Source organism: Pteropus alecto, unplaced genomic scaffold (genome assembly GCF_000325575.1).
Source record: "Pteropus alecto unplaced genomic scaffold, ASM32557v1 scaffold413, whole genome shotgun sequence".
Taxonomy (NCBI): Eukaryota; Metazoa; Chordata; class Mammalia; order Chiroptera; family Pteropodidae; genus Pteropus; species Pteropus alecto.
The window spans coordinates 1206198-1218302 of NW_006434120.1; the positions used below are offsets into that span (position 1 = coordinate 1206198).

Here is a 12105-nt window from a genome sequence, read left to right on the forward strand (position 1 = left end):
AAGACAACGCAACTAATTGCAATGTATCCTGATTTAAACAAACCAACTATAAGAGAAAATGTGAACACTAACTAGATATTTGATAATATTAAAAAATTATTTTTAACTTTTTAGGTGTGAAATGGGATTATAGTTACATTCAAGGCATCTTTATTATTATAATTACATACTAAAATATTTACAGATAAAGTGATGTGATGTCTAGGATTTGCTTTACAGTAAGTGGAGGCTGGCTTACAGAAGAAGCTGGATGATGGGCACACAGGGATTCATTATACTATTCTATTTTGTCATATACTTGAAATATTTTTTGATACGAGTGCTTTAATAAAATTTTGATTGCCTGAATAATGTTGGACAAGATGAATCTTATTATGAAATTATTAATAGTACACACATATTAAGACTACTTATATTGAAATATATCTAAATATATAGAGATCATATATTTCCTTTTAAAATAAAAGAAAAACTTCATATCAAATAGATTTAGAAAATTATAGATATCTAAAATGAAAACTGAAAACAGTTTAGATTATTGACAAAGAATCCATTAATAAGTACGATGAACTAATTTAATATTCCCGTAGGAAAAATAACATATTGGTTGAACAGTAACCATATCATAAAAGGAGTTAATGCTCTTGTTAATATTTCTGATGACATAAAAATAACAACACAATTTAAAGAGCCCGTTTAGGTTTTTTTTACCTCTAAAGGTGCCTGCAATATTCCAGCCAGCTGTTTGGCCAGCTGCATGTGGTACTGTGTACCTGAGCCATAGGTTTCCCTGGTAACTGGGTTAGCTATTCCCATGCTCAGCAAATACGATTTAAACCTGATGGTCTATAATGAGAGGAAAAAATGCACAAAAAGAGAATTTAGAATTAGTCTTCATCCCAACATCTGAAATCCTTCCACCATAAATTAAATTCAATTCTATTTCTAGTAGTTCTCTGCATAAATCTAATTAATCTTTCTTCCCCTATCTTGATATCCATATTCCATTTACAAGTTCAGTGTGAGCGATTTGGATGACAACTATGATATATTTAATGCCAACCAAATGATACAACCAATGGCTGTGACCAGATTGTAGACAAATTTAATGAAACAGATATCAAACTTGTAAATATTTATAAATCAGCCACTCCTTACATATTTCAGTATCTTTGTTTTCAACAATCCAAGAAAAGCTATTGAAATATCCTTTAACCTTACTAGAATCAACAAAATTTTTATGGTTAATTTTTTCTTTAGCTCTTTTACATATCCTCAAGTCCTAGAAGAAATAAAACACTACGCTGACCAAACTGGTAAACCACCAAAATATCACTGCATTATTTGTACAGTTTCTAATGCCTTAAAAAGCACCCTATTTACCTCATCTTCTGTGATGTCTCCTTGCTTCTCTTTAATCTTATTAGCAATTGATTTTGATAACTCCACCATTTCCTTAGCCTGTCAAGAGAACAGTAAAAGAATGAAAAGAAATAATGTCCTCAAAGTGTCTGAGAACAAAATGTTTTCAAAATTGTATCATAATTGGTATGAATTTAATAAATATAAATGACATCTACCTTGATCATTAGTTTGCTGAGGTCTTCAAAGGCCTGAAATGAGAAATGAGTTTTTATTGGAATTTGTCTAAAGAATTACAATGTTTTAAAGCAATAAAACACTCTATTTTCTTCCCCATGATACCAATTTATGAAGTTTTCTTACAAATGTCAATTTATTTATATAAGTAATAAATACACCTTATTCTAAGAATTCAATTTAGCTAAGAAAGCATTAATTTTCCAAAACAAACTGTAAAAAACTTTTCAAGTTTTCAAAAATAAAATAGTAACTCTTGATAAAACACAAACAAAAGGTGACATAAGTAATGGTTCAGAAAATATTATTTACTATTCTTTGACACAAGTAAGAAAATGTGTCACTGGCTTTTCTCCAAACCATTTCCTGACAGGAGGTCAAGAATCAAAGACGTCGTAAAGCTTTCCTGGCTGAAAACGGCAATGTGCAGCTGCAGGAATACTTCTTTAGACACAATTTTAGCTTTAATAGCAGATATTAAAAAAATAAAATAAAAATAAAAAATAAAGTAATATTTGATTTTTAAAAAAAAGCAGCTGAGACTTAACTGAAACCTGTGGCTGATTAACGAATTATACCTGTGGCTTTGGATATAGTGGATTTAACAAAAGAAAAACATCCAAATAGCACCAAAACAAATCTAAATAAAACCCATCAATTGTTTAACTTACTATAATGAATATCCACTTCAAAGGCCTCTTCAAATTTAATGATATATTTATATAAATTTGTTTCAAATTACCAAAATATACTTCCAGTGCAGAATACTTTCTAATTGATGTGCACAGATGTTATTTTTTAAAACTGATTGAGCAATCTATCATTAACTGAAAATCTTTTGATCTACATATACTAGTGATCAATAGGTTCTGATTAGCTTATACCCATCTTAATTACATGCAGGACGGTATCTGCAAAAGGATTTTGCTAAAAGAATAGTGTTGTGAAGGATTCTTATGGCCCATTCACTGAGGCTAATACTGAAAACAAAGGGGAATGTGCACACACCTAACAGGAATTTCCTCAGATAAACAAAAGGCTTAACACTGGATTCTTATCAGCAACAGCCAGCAGATGCAGGAAACCTTTTGTGGGAAAGTATGGGCACCAGCCCTGAAACTAAGTCAATTCTAACGTTTAAATGAAGGGCAAATCACACACCTAGTTTTCAAAAATAAAACACACAAACTCTTTACACACTTAGATTTTTATTTTGAATATAAAAAGAAGTTTAAGGAAAACTACCAACACTTTAAATTTTATATGGTAAGTTACTTTATTGTATTATATTTTCATAAAAATATGAAAAGTAATAAAAGTAACAGAATATGTAGATTAGCTTTTATTCCTGTTGGAATAAGGCTTATAAAAAATAAATATAAGTATTTTAGTGCCTTAACAAGAATTTCCTATAAAATATTTTGAGTAATTAAACACAAACAAAAGTTTCCTCATTTCTATTTCTATTATTATTCTAATATTTGGAATTAGCCAACTATCCAAAAACTGGGTGGAGAAACTACCTAAAATAAAATTAAAGCTATATATGTACAAGTGCAAACTAGATGGACATGCCCAGTCTATTATTTCACTTGCCAGTTTATAAAACCTTCTATCCCTCTACCACGTCTGTAGTTAAATTTCCACTCCAATTTTGAGAAAAGTGGCATCTGACTTAAAACCAGGGGGTACCCTCTAAGGCCAATTTGTCCCATTCTTTCTTATTTCCAGTCATTACTTTGGTTATAAGCTTCAGTAACTATTAATATAATCTTGAATTTTCTGTTTCAATATTCTTGATTCTGTACCTTTGCATATCCATTCCCTCCACCGGCCCAACTTTCAGGCCTTGACTTCCATTACTGCTACTAACAAGCCTTCCCTGACCCAAATGGAGTAAGAGGCCATGTTACATGTTCCCATTGCAGCCTCTATTTCCTCCTAAAACAACATTCTCACACTGCAGAGAAAGCCTGTTTGCCTGCCTGCCCAGTGCACCATCAGACTATCTCAAACATCTGATGCAGGGCTCACACAAAGAAGAAAACAAGTACTATCTACTGAATAAATCAGTGACCTGCAAGAGAGCACAATGTTTGTGTAGAATTCTTTGAGTTATGTTAATTTTGTGAAAATTACAGTAAAACAGTAACATTTTATAAATTAAGAAAAACAGTATTTTGAACATTAAATTAATATGGCGGCATTTGGAAAAAGGACCACTATTGATGCAGTTACCTCATTGTTCAATACCATCTCCATTAAGTGTTACTCAAAAGGATGACAACAAAAGTCACTGAAAGAGGACAGTGACAGCACCTTCTGAGTGGCAAAAAGAGTGGCCATGATGTAGTAGGCTACAATTGCCTACAAATCAGGAGACCTGAGTTCTAATAATCCTGGATCCAAATCCAGTCACTAGCTCTGAGACAATTACTTCTCTGGATAGTAAGAACAGTTCTAATGCTAAAACGCTGGAATTTTATGAGAATAAAGGATTCTGGAAAGATGGTGGCTATGGCAGCATAGATTTTTAATATCTTCAATTCTCAACATAAAAACAGAGCAACTAAATCTCGAAACCAAAAACTCACAGGCAGCATATACTACAAAACTAAATGACAAGATAGTCACAAAAACCCCAAGATACAAGCAAGTGGAGACAAACCACCAAGAGCCACAAGACCTGCATAATATCAGCATCAAAGCAGGAGAAAGGAAAGGGAGGCGCCAGGGCAACTGATCGATCTAGAATAAGAGAACCCCAAAAGATCCAACAGGTGGTCACTGGGAAGTAAAATGGGCCAAACTTGAGGACAGTAACTCAAACGGGAAGGGTTTGTCCACTTCAGTGTTGGGTGGGTACGAGAGGTCCTCAGGAAAGGCTGAAGCAGCCTATGAACTCATCAGACTGACCCTTCAGGCTTCTCTTCCAGGACAGGATCGCACACCGGGAAAAAGCTCCTGTGAGGGGAATTAAAAACTGAGCATAGTAGAGACAACAGGGAGGAAGAAAGAAAAAGGTCTAGATAAAAATGGGATGAAAACAGGGCCAAGAAATCACAGAAAGCAAGCCACTACCTTTTTAACACTGTATGAACACAGCAGAAGACTGAGCTCTGTGTAGTAAAAAAAGATATTCTGAACTAGATATTCCTCTAAAAGTTCAGGAAAACTTCACATGAAAATTAGCAACAGTAAGGTATCAAGGTCAAATTCCGTACAAAATTATTATAAGAAAAAAATAAGGAGCAGAACAACATTACAAACAATGAAGGCATGCCAAAAAGACATGTTCATTGGTCAGATCAAAATGTAATCTTTATTTCAAAATGAGCTAAAGAATGTTTTAAAAATAATGCAAGCTGGGAAAGGACAAAATAAATCAGAAATGAAATGACAAGATGCAGAAAAGGATTTTTTTAAATCATTTCTGAAATAAAGACTAGACAGAACACAAGAATGAATAAACACAACATAATATCTTAAGAGAAACAAGTAAAAAAAAGGAAAATTTTCTAAATAAAAAAGAAATGAAGAAAAGGGGTTGAAATTCACAAATAGTAAAGATAGGCAGTAAAGCTATAACATACAGCTAATATGAGTCTCAGAATAAAAAGAAATCAAAGCAATTATTGAAAATTATTATATAGAAAAACTCCTCTGAAATTAAAAGAAAAAACTTCTGAAACCAAATACAGAAAGCATATTCAATAACAACCTAGAATGAGGAGGAAAAAAAAATGGTGTAGGTCGTAGAGGCTCTGTTCATCTCCCTGGCGACCAAATCAAAGTTGTGACAGAAACAAGGAGCAAACAGCAAGGAAAAATCACCTGGGATCTAGATGAACAAGCCATACAACTAGGGAGAAGTCTATGAAACCACCCTGCAATGGCAGAAGATAGGAAGGGGCGAGGATGCGAGGCTGCCCGGTCCCTAGAGGCTGAGTGGGACAGAGGCTGCAGCAGCAGTAGCAACAGACACCTCTTAAAGGGGTCACATCTGCAAGAGAACTTTCGCGGTGATGGACCCGCTAGCTCTGAGCACCAGCGCAGGTTCAGCTGCTACGCACAGGGGGCACCAGGGACTTACAGGGAGATGTTGCACAGAAGTGCCAACGGTATCCAATATTCCTCTGCTGAGCCCTCCCCACTCCCAGTGCGTGGACACCAGCACCGCCATAGCTGAGAAGTCATCAAACTGGACAACAGAGGGTGCTCAGCCCAGAGGATTCCCTGAAACCCTGCCTCCCCCAACTGGAGGCCCCACCCAAGCCCATTCCAGGTATATACTCAGCGAGTCAGGTGCTCCTTACTGAGCAGCGCCTAGACTCACACTGGTGGCATCTGGCCTCGGTTTCTGGTGCAGCCTTTTGAGGCAACTATAAGCACAGCACCTGTGGATTGCTTGCTGAATCTTAACAGGTGGCCCTGGAGGGGCACAGGCTTGGGCTAAATTTGGCCTGCAGCTGAACCCTCTCAGGACTGTGCCACTGGACACCTACTTCACAAATCCACACTAATAAGACTGAGAGACTTAGCAGCTTTGCTTAGGACATAGAAACAGAGGCAGAAAGACAGCCAAAATGGGAAGACAAAGAAGCAGAATATATATGAGAAAACAGAACAGAGACCCAGAAATAATGAAATCAAGAAATCTAACAAATGCAGAATTCAAAACACCAGTTATAAAGATGCTCAATGAACTTATGGGAAGTGTAGATGAATTTAGTGAGAACTTCAACAAAGAGATAAAAAAACATAAAAATGGAAATGGAGATTATAAAAGGGAACCAGTCTGAAATGAAGAACACATTATCTGAGAAGTTATACTGAATGGAATAAACAAAGGTAATAAAGAAGACGATCAAATCTAGAGGATGGGAAAGCCAAGGAAACTCAATCAGAATGTCAAGAAAAAGAAGCCAAGACTGTAATAATAATTTAAGGAGCCTATGGGACACTTAAAGGTAAAAATATCCATTTCATTGGTGTATTGGAAGAAAAACAAGATGTTGAACAGCTACTTGAAGAAATAATGATGGAAAACTTCCCTAACCTGGTGAAGAAATGGACATAAAACCCCAGGAAGCTCAAAAAATCCCAAAAACCAGGAATCCAAAGAGGCCCACACCAAGACAGATCATAATTAAAATGCCAAAGGTTAAATTCAAAGAGAGAATCTTAAAAGCAGCAAGAGAAAAGCAGTTAGTTACCTACAAGGGAGCACCCATAAGACTGACAGCTGATTTCTCAAAAGAAACTATGCAGGACAAAAAGGGCTTGGCATAAAATATTTGACATGAAGACCCAAGGATCTACAACCAAGAATACTTTATCCAGCAGAGCTATCATTTAGATTGAAAGACAGATAAAGAGCTTCTCAGACAAAAATAAGCTAAAGGAATTCATCATCACCAAGCCAGTATTACAGGAAATACTGGAGGGACTTCAAGAAGAAAAAGTTTGTACCAAGAACAAGAATAAAGAATGGTAACAACTACATTCCTATCAATAAGTACCTCAAATGGAAAAGAATTAAGTGCTCCAACAAAGATAGAGTGGATGAATGGATAAGAAAACAAGACCCCTACATGCTGCCTACAAAAAACTCACTTCAGATTAAAAGACACACACAGACTAAAAGGAAGAGGATGGAAAAAGATATTGCCTTGATGGACCTAGAAGGTATTTAAGTCAGACAGAGAAAGAGAAATATCATATGATTTCACTTATATGCAAAATCTAAGGAAAAGAACAAACTAATCAAAAACAGACTCACAAATATAGTGGACAATTTGTTGATGGACAGACGGGAAGGAGGGTTAGGGAGCTGGGAGAATGGGGTGAAGGGTTAAAGAAGTAGAAATTAGTAGATGATGGATAGTCACAGGGATAGGGAGCACAGCATGAGAATGCAATTTGCATTAATATGTTGGCTAGGTGGAGGGCCAGGGGAGGAAAGGAGCAATTGGGGGGATCGTTTTATTGACTATATATATTGTCTAACCAATGTACTGTATACTTGAAACTAAAAAAAAAAAAAAGCCTCTGAAAAGTGGTCTGGGGTACCTTGAATATTTCTTGGGTTCATAGTTCTGAAGTGAAAATAATTAATTCAATACTGTAGAACAGGGAAGTGTGAGTCATGATCCCATTAATTTATCCCGAAGGAAGGAAAGGAAGGAAGGAAAGACAGACTGACTTGGGGGCGGGGGGGGGGAACCAGAATGACTAACACATTCTAGTAAACACATAGACACATTCCAGTAAAATTACTGGGATTTAAAAAAAAAAAAAAAATTCTGACAGGGAAGCAGCTCTTTAGAAAGTACTCTAACTAATAAATGAAAAATCATAGAACATCACCATTTGCAACAACCAATGAACCAACAGATCTATGCACTGAACATTAACAGCTACTAAAATCATAAAAAGAGACATGATGTGCCTCCTGATGAAAGAACACAGACCTCTAGTATTACTAAAGGATCAAACATGAGTCTCATCAAGCCTCTGGGTCTAGGTGCCAATTTGCAAGAAATACATAGGGCTGGAACATGTACAACTTTACCATAAATATGCGATCAGCAAAACCTGGACCACGGGCACTTAAGACAAATGCCCTTAGTTCCTCAACAACAATTTGTATTTTCAATTAGTGGGCCCAGAATAGATATTATATGGTTAATGTTACGTGTCAACTTGACTAGATTATGGGGTGCTCAGGAATTTGATCAACTATTATTCTGAGTGTGTCTGTGAGAGTGCTGCCACATGCGGTCAGAGTTTGAATCATTAGGCTGAGTAAACTAGACTGCCCTCTCCAATGAGGGTAGGCCTCGTCCAGTCCACTGAGGGCGTGAAGGAACAAAATGTTGGAGGAAGGGAGAATTTGCTCTTTCTCTGCCCAGCTGCTGAGCTGAGACATCAGTCTTCTCCTGCCCTTGCACTGGGACTTATCACCATCAACTCTCCTGGTTCTCAGGCCTTTGGACTCAGATTAGGATTTATATCATCAGCTTTCCTGGGTCACCAGCTTGCAGGTGGTAGACTATGGGACTTCTCAGTCCCCATAATCGCATTAGCCAATTTCTATATCTTGATATCTATATGTCTCCTATTGCTTCTGTTTCTCTGGAGAACCTTGACTAATATAAGTATTCAAGAACTATTTGCAATTTAGACTTTGAAGTTCTCTGAACAGCGTTAATCAATGGAATTTTACTTACAAACTATTTACTTACAAACTATTATAAAAACTAAAGAATTACTTCACAGACTCATTTCATAAAAATCCAAGACCACTTTTAAATAAACATAAAACCAATGATATGTTTAGATGTTTTAACTAATTTAGAATCTAATGCATAACTGATTTTCTTAACTAGCATTATCTCCCTTTCACTTGAATCTCCTCATATGTGGTGAAGTTTCAGAAATGTAATGTACATGCTCGGGTTGGTGTCCTAGTTGATAGGCTGGCTGTTTTGAGCCATTCTTACTGTCTCTGTGTCTGGTCCCTGAGTAGTCATCAGCATAAAACTGTGGTGTATGACCAGGGTTCAGGACCACAAAATAGCATTTTTCCCTCAATTAAGTTAACCAAAGGTCTATAATAATTATATAGAGGACTTTGAATTCATTAGGCATATCCCTCAATAAATTCCATCTAGATTTTAAAATTTACATATAACAATCATGGTATTTTCTAACATCACAGAAAACAAATTGGCATTTCTTTTTCATTCCTTTTTGAAAGAAGTTTTGAAACACATTTTGACTGAATTATGCCAACCTGAGGTAGACCTGTTAAATGGAATAAGATATTGTATAGCATCAAGCAAACTAAATATATTCCAATATACGGAATGGAATTAGTCACAGCTATATCCAAAAGAATAAACACAAATGGCTGAAAAAGACAGCTGACCGGAACTTGTGTACGTGTTACCTCAGAAATGTTTTTGTCGGTTTCTTTTCTTTTTTCTTCCAGTTTCCTTTCAATACCTACAATTCCTACAGCCCTTATTCTTCCTGGCTGAAAAACAAAAGTAGAAAATAAAACATACAAAATAGGAAGGACACAATCTTTCGTAACCCACCACATGGTGTTTTCAGTGGTGGGAAAGGACCCACAAAAAAACAAAGAAAAACAGCACGTAATTACATCTAGTTTCCTTTCAAAATATTTGTCAGTTCCTTGCCATATATAATAACAATCTTCAAATCATTATAAAGAAGCACTGAACATACAATAAATGGCATATTTTACTCTTCGTTTCAGATAATAAATTAAATTTCCTAACCAATTTTGTTCTTAGGCAACCTTTTACATATGCATCAGATATTTAATAGGGACTCAAAAATTGTAGTAAAAATTTTGGTACTTGACAGTTATTATACAAACTATTTTTACACATTTGAATATCTGTCCACAGTTGATAGTTAATTTAGACTGGCCTGGAAAATGTCAGCCAGGGGTACTGTGTATTCTCTCAGATGCCACACTAATTATGAAGAACAAAATGAAGGGAGTAGAATCTAATTTGTACCACCCCAAGAATTACTCTGGTAAGTAGTCATCTATTTTTACTAAGTGTCTATTGTCTACAGAGCACTAAATTAGGTTCTGTGAAAATAAATTTTGAATCAAATATCATTATTTTATTTCTGGAAAGTTCTGTAATCACAGAAATCTTTTTCCTTAATGAAGATGCAAGCACAGAGCTGAAAACATTGGATTAAGAAACAGTTTAAAAACTACCTGGGGTCCTCTGTTTGTTTGTAATGACCGGGAAACTGGAATATTCTCCCATCTTCTCTGTGTCATTTCCTCTGATAAACGCCTATAAAACTGTTATACATATAGATACACTTTAAATGAGTCAGTCAGGTTGTGGCATCCTCATATAAATCATTACTTAACATTTCTCTAGTTGAAAAGTCTATTCAGTCATTTGCAACAAGTCTAGAACTCTCAGAGACATCAAAGAAAATCAAAGGAAGTTCTTTTCTTGGATCAACTTCAGAAAGAACAAAGAAAAAAAAAAGGAACTGACCTTCTACATAAAGTGAGCTATTCTCAACAAAGAGATGAGTGACAATGAAATAAATAGACTTACTTTAAACAATCTTGCCTATGTGGATTGTTTTCAATCTATAGTGAAACTGACACCATGCCAAGAAAAATATACAACCATTATCCATGAAGAAGCAGAGAATAATTTGTCTAGTTAAAATATGTAATCAGAAATTAGGCCCAAATCATACCTCTGCTCACATAAATCAACTATATTTTTCAGCTACAGTGAGATTGACTTTAGCTAGTGACTTATATTTGTTTAGTACCTACTGTGTGAAGAGCACTGGGGGAGGTACTATAGAAAAAAGAACATAACTAATTTATGACATCAAGGGGGTGATAAACACACACTTATAAATGTCTAAAGACTATTTATACAGCAACTTATTAATCAGAATATATAAACTATCACACTATGGAAGAAGTACTTCAGTGATTAGATTTGTACAGAGTTAATAAAGATAAACTATCTGATTTAAGGCTGGCGAGCTTTCAGATACTGATGTAATTTAACATGTCACTACATTATACTCTGTCCCTTTAACCACACTACAGTAATAGACCACTGAAAACTTTACTCGTGGCCTAATGACATGACTTAGCATATTTCCAGTCTCTGTTCTTTCCTTCTGACCACACCCTCCAGCTTCCTGTTCCCACTGAAACCTAAACTTCATATTCTCCACTGATAAGGCTTAAGATACCAAAAATTTTATTGTAAAAATATTGTGCAACCTGTTGTGTTGCTTTCATCATATTAACAATATAGAAACAATATTGCATTCCATTATATTAACAAACAACAACAAAAATTTCTGGTCCAATTTTATTCATATAGAAACCTACCTCAATCTGGCCATGTTCTTTGAAGGAGAGTTTGATGTAGGAGTTCTTACTACCCTGAAATGGACCGAGCTCTTTGTTAGCAGGAGCTGGGTGGAGATGAACCACGATTTTGGCACTAAAGAAAAAGCGAATGTAATATATTAAATTGCCTTTTACAACGAATTCTATTACCATAACTTTTACTATATTTTAGGTCATTTTTAAAATTCATGTAGAATCTACGGTCATGCCACACCGAAAGTGCCTGATCTCGTCTGATCTCGGAAGCTAAGCAGGGTCGGGCCTGGTTAGTACTTGGATGGGAGACCACCTAGGAATATCAGGTGCCGTAGGCATTTTAAATGGATAAGAAAGAATATAGATGAAACAAGATTTCTAATTTTTAGCTAGATGATATATCCATAGGGGCTAATAATCTTCCTTTACTTTTAATTGTTTGAGTTTTTAAAATGTTGCTGTCAAGGTAAGATTTTTTGAAAGCCACGTTTACTGACTCTAGATAATGGCTTGTGAATTTCCTAAGTTAGATCCACAGATGCTCCTTTCTCTTCCCCCCAACCACCCTTTCTTCCCTC

At 35.5% G+C, this 12105-nt stretch overlaps 1 protein-coding gene and 1 pseudogene across 1 annotated transcript in view; one reads left to right on the forward strand and one right to left on the reverse strand.

Annotated features, from left to right (window-relative positions):
- VPS36 (vacuolar protein sorting 36 homolog) overlaps positions 1 to 12105 on the reverse strand; it is a 26313-nt gene that overhangs the window by 4867 nt on the left and 9341 nt on the right. Inside the window, exons 4-9 of the mRNA XM_006909000.3 lie at positions 11531 to 11645; positions 10367 to 10456; positions 9554 to 9640; positions 1581 to 1613; positions 1384 to 1461; positions 712 to 846 (exon numbers count right to left, since the gene is read on the reverse strand). Of these exons, the coding sequence (XP_006909062.2) occupies positions 712 to 846; positions 1384 to 1461; positions 1581 to 1613; positions 9554 to 9640; positions 10367 to 10456; positions 11531 to 11645 (538 nt within the window). The remainder of the gene's footprint in view (positions 1 to 711; positions 847 to 1383; positions 1462 to 1580; positions 1614 to 9553; positions 9641 to 10366; positions 10457 to 11530; positions 11646 to 12105) is intronic.
- LOC112477503 lies at positions 11747 to 11865 on the forward strand (annotated as a pseudogene).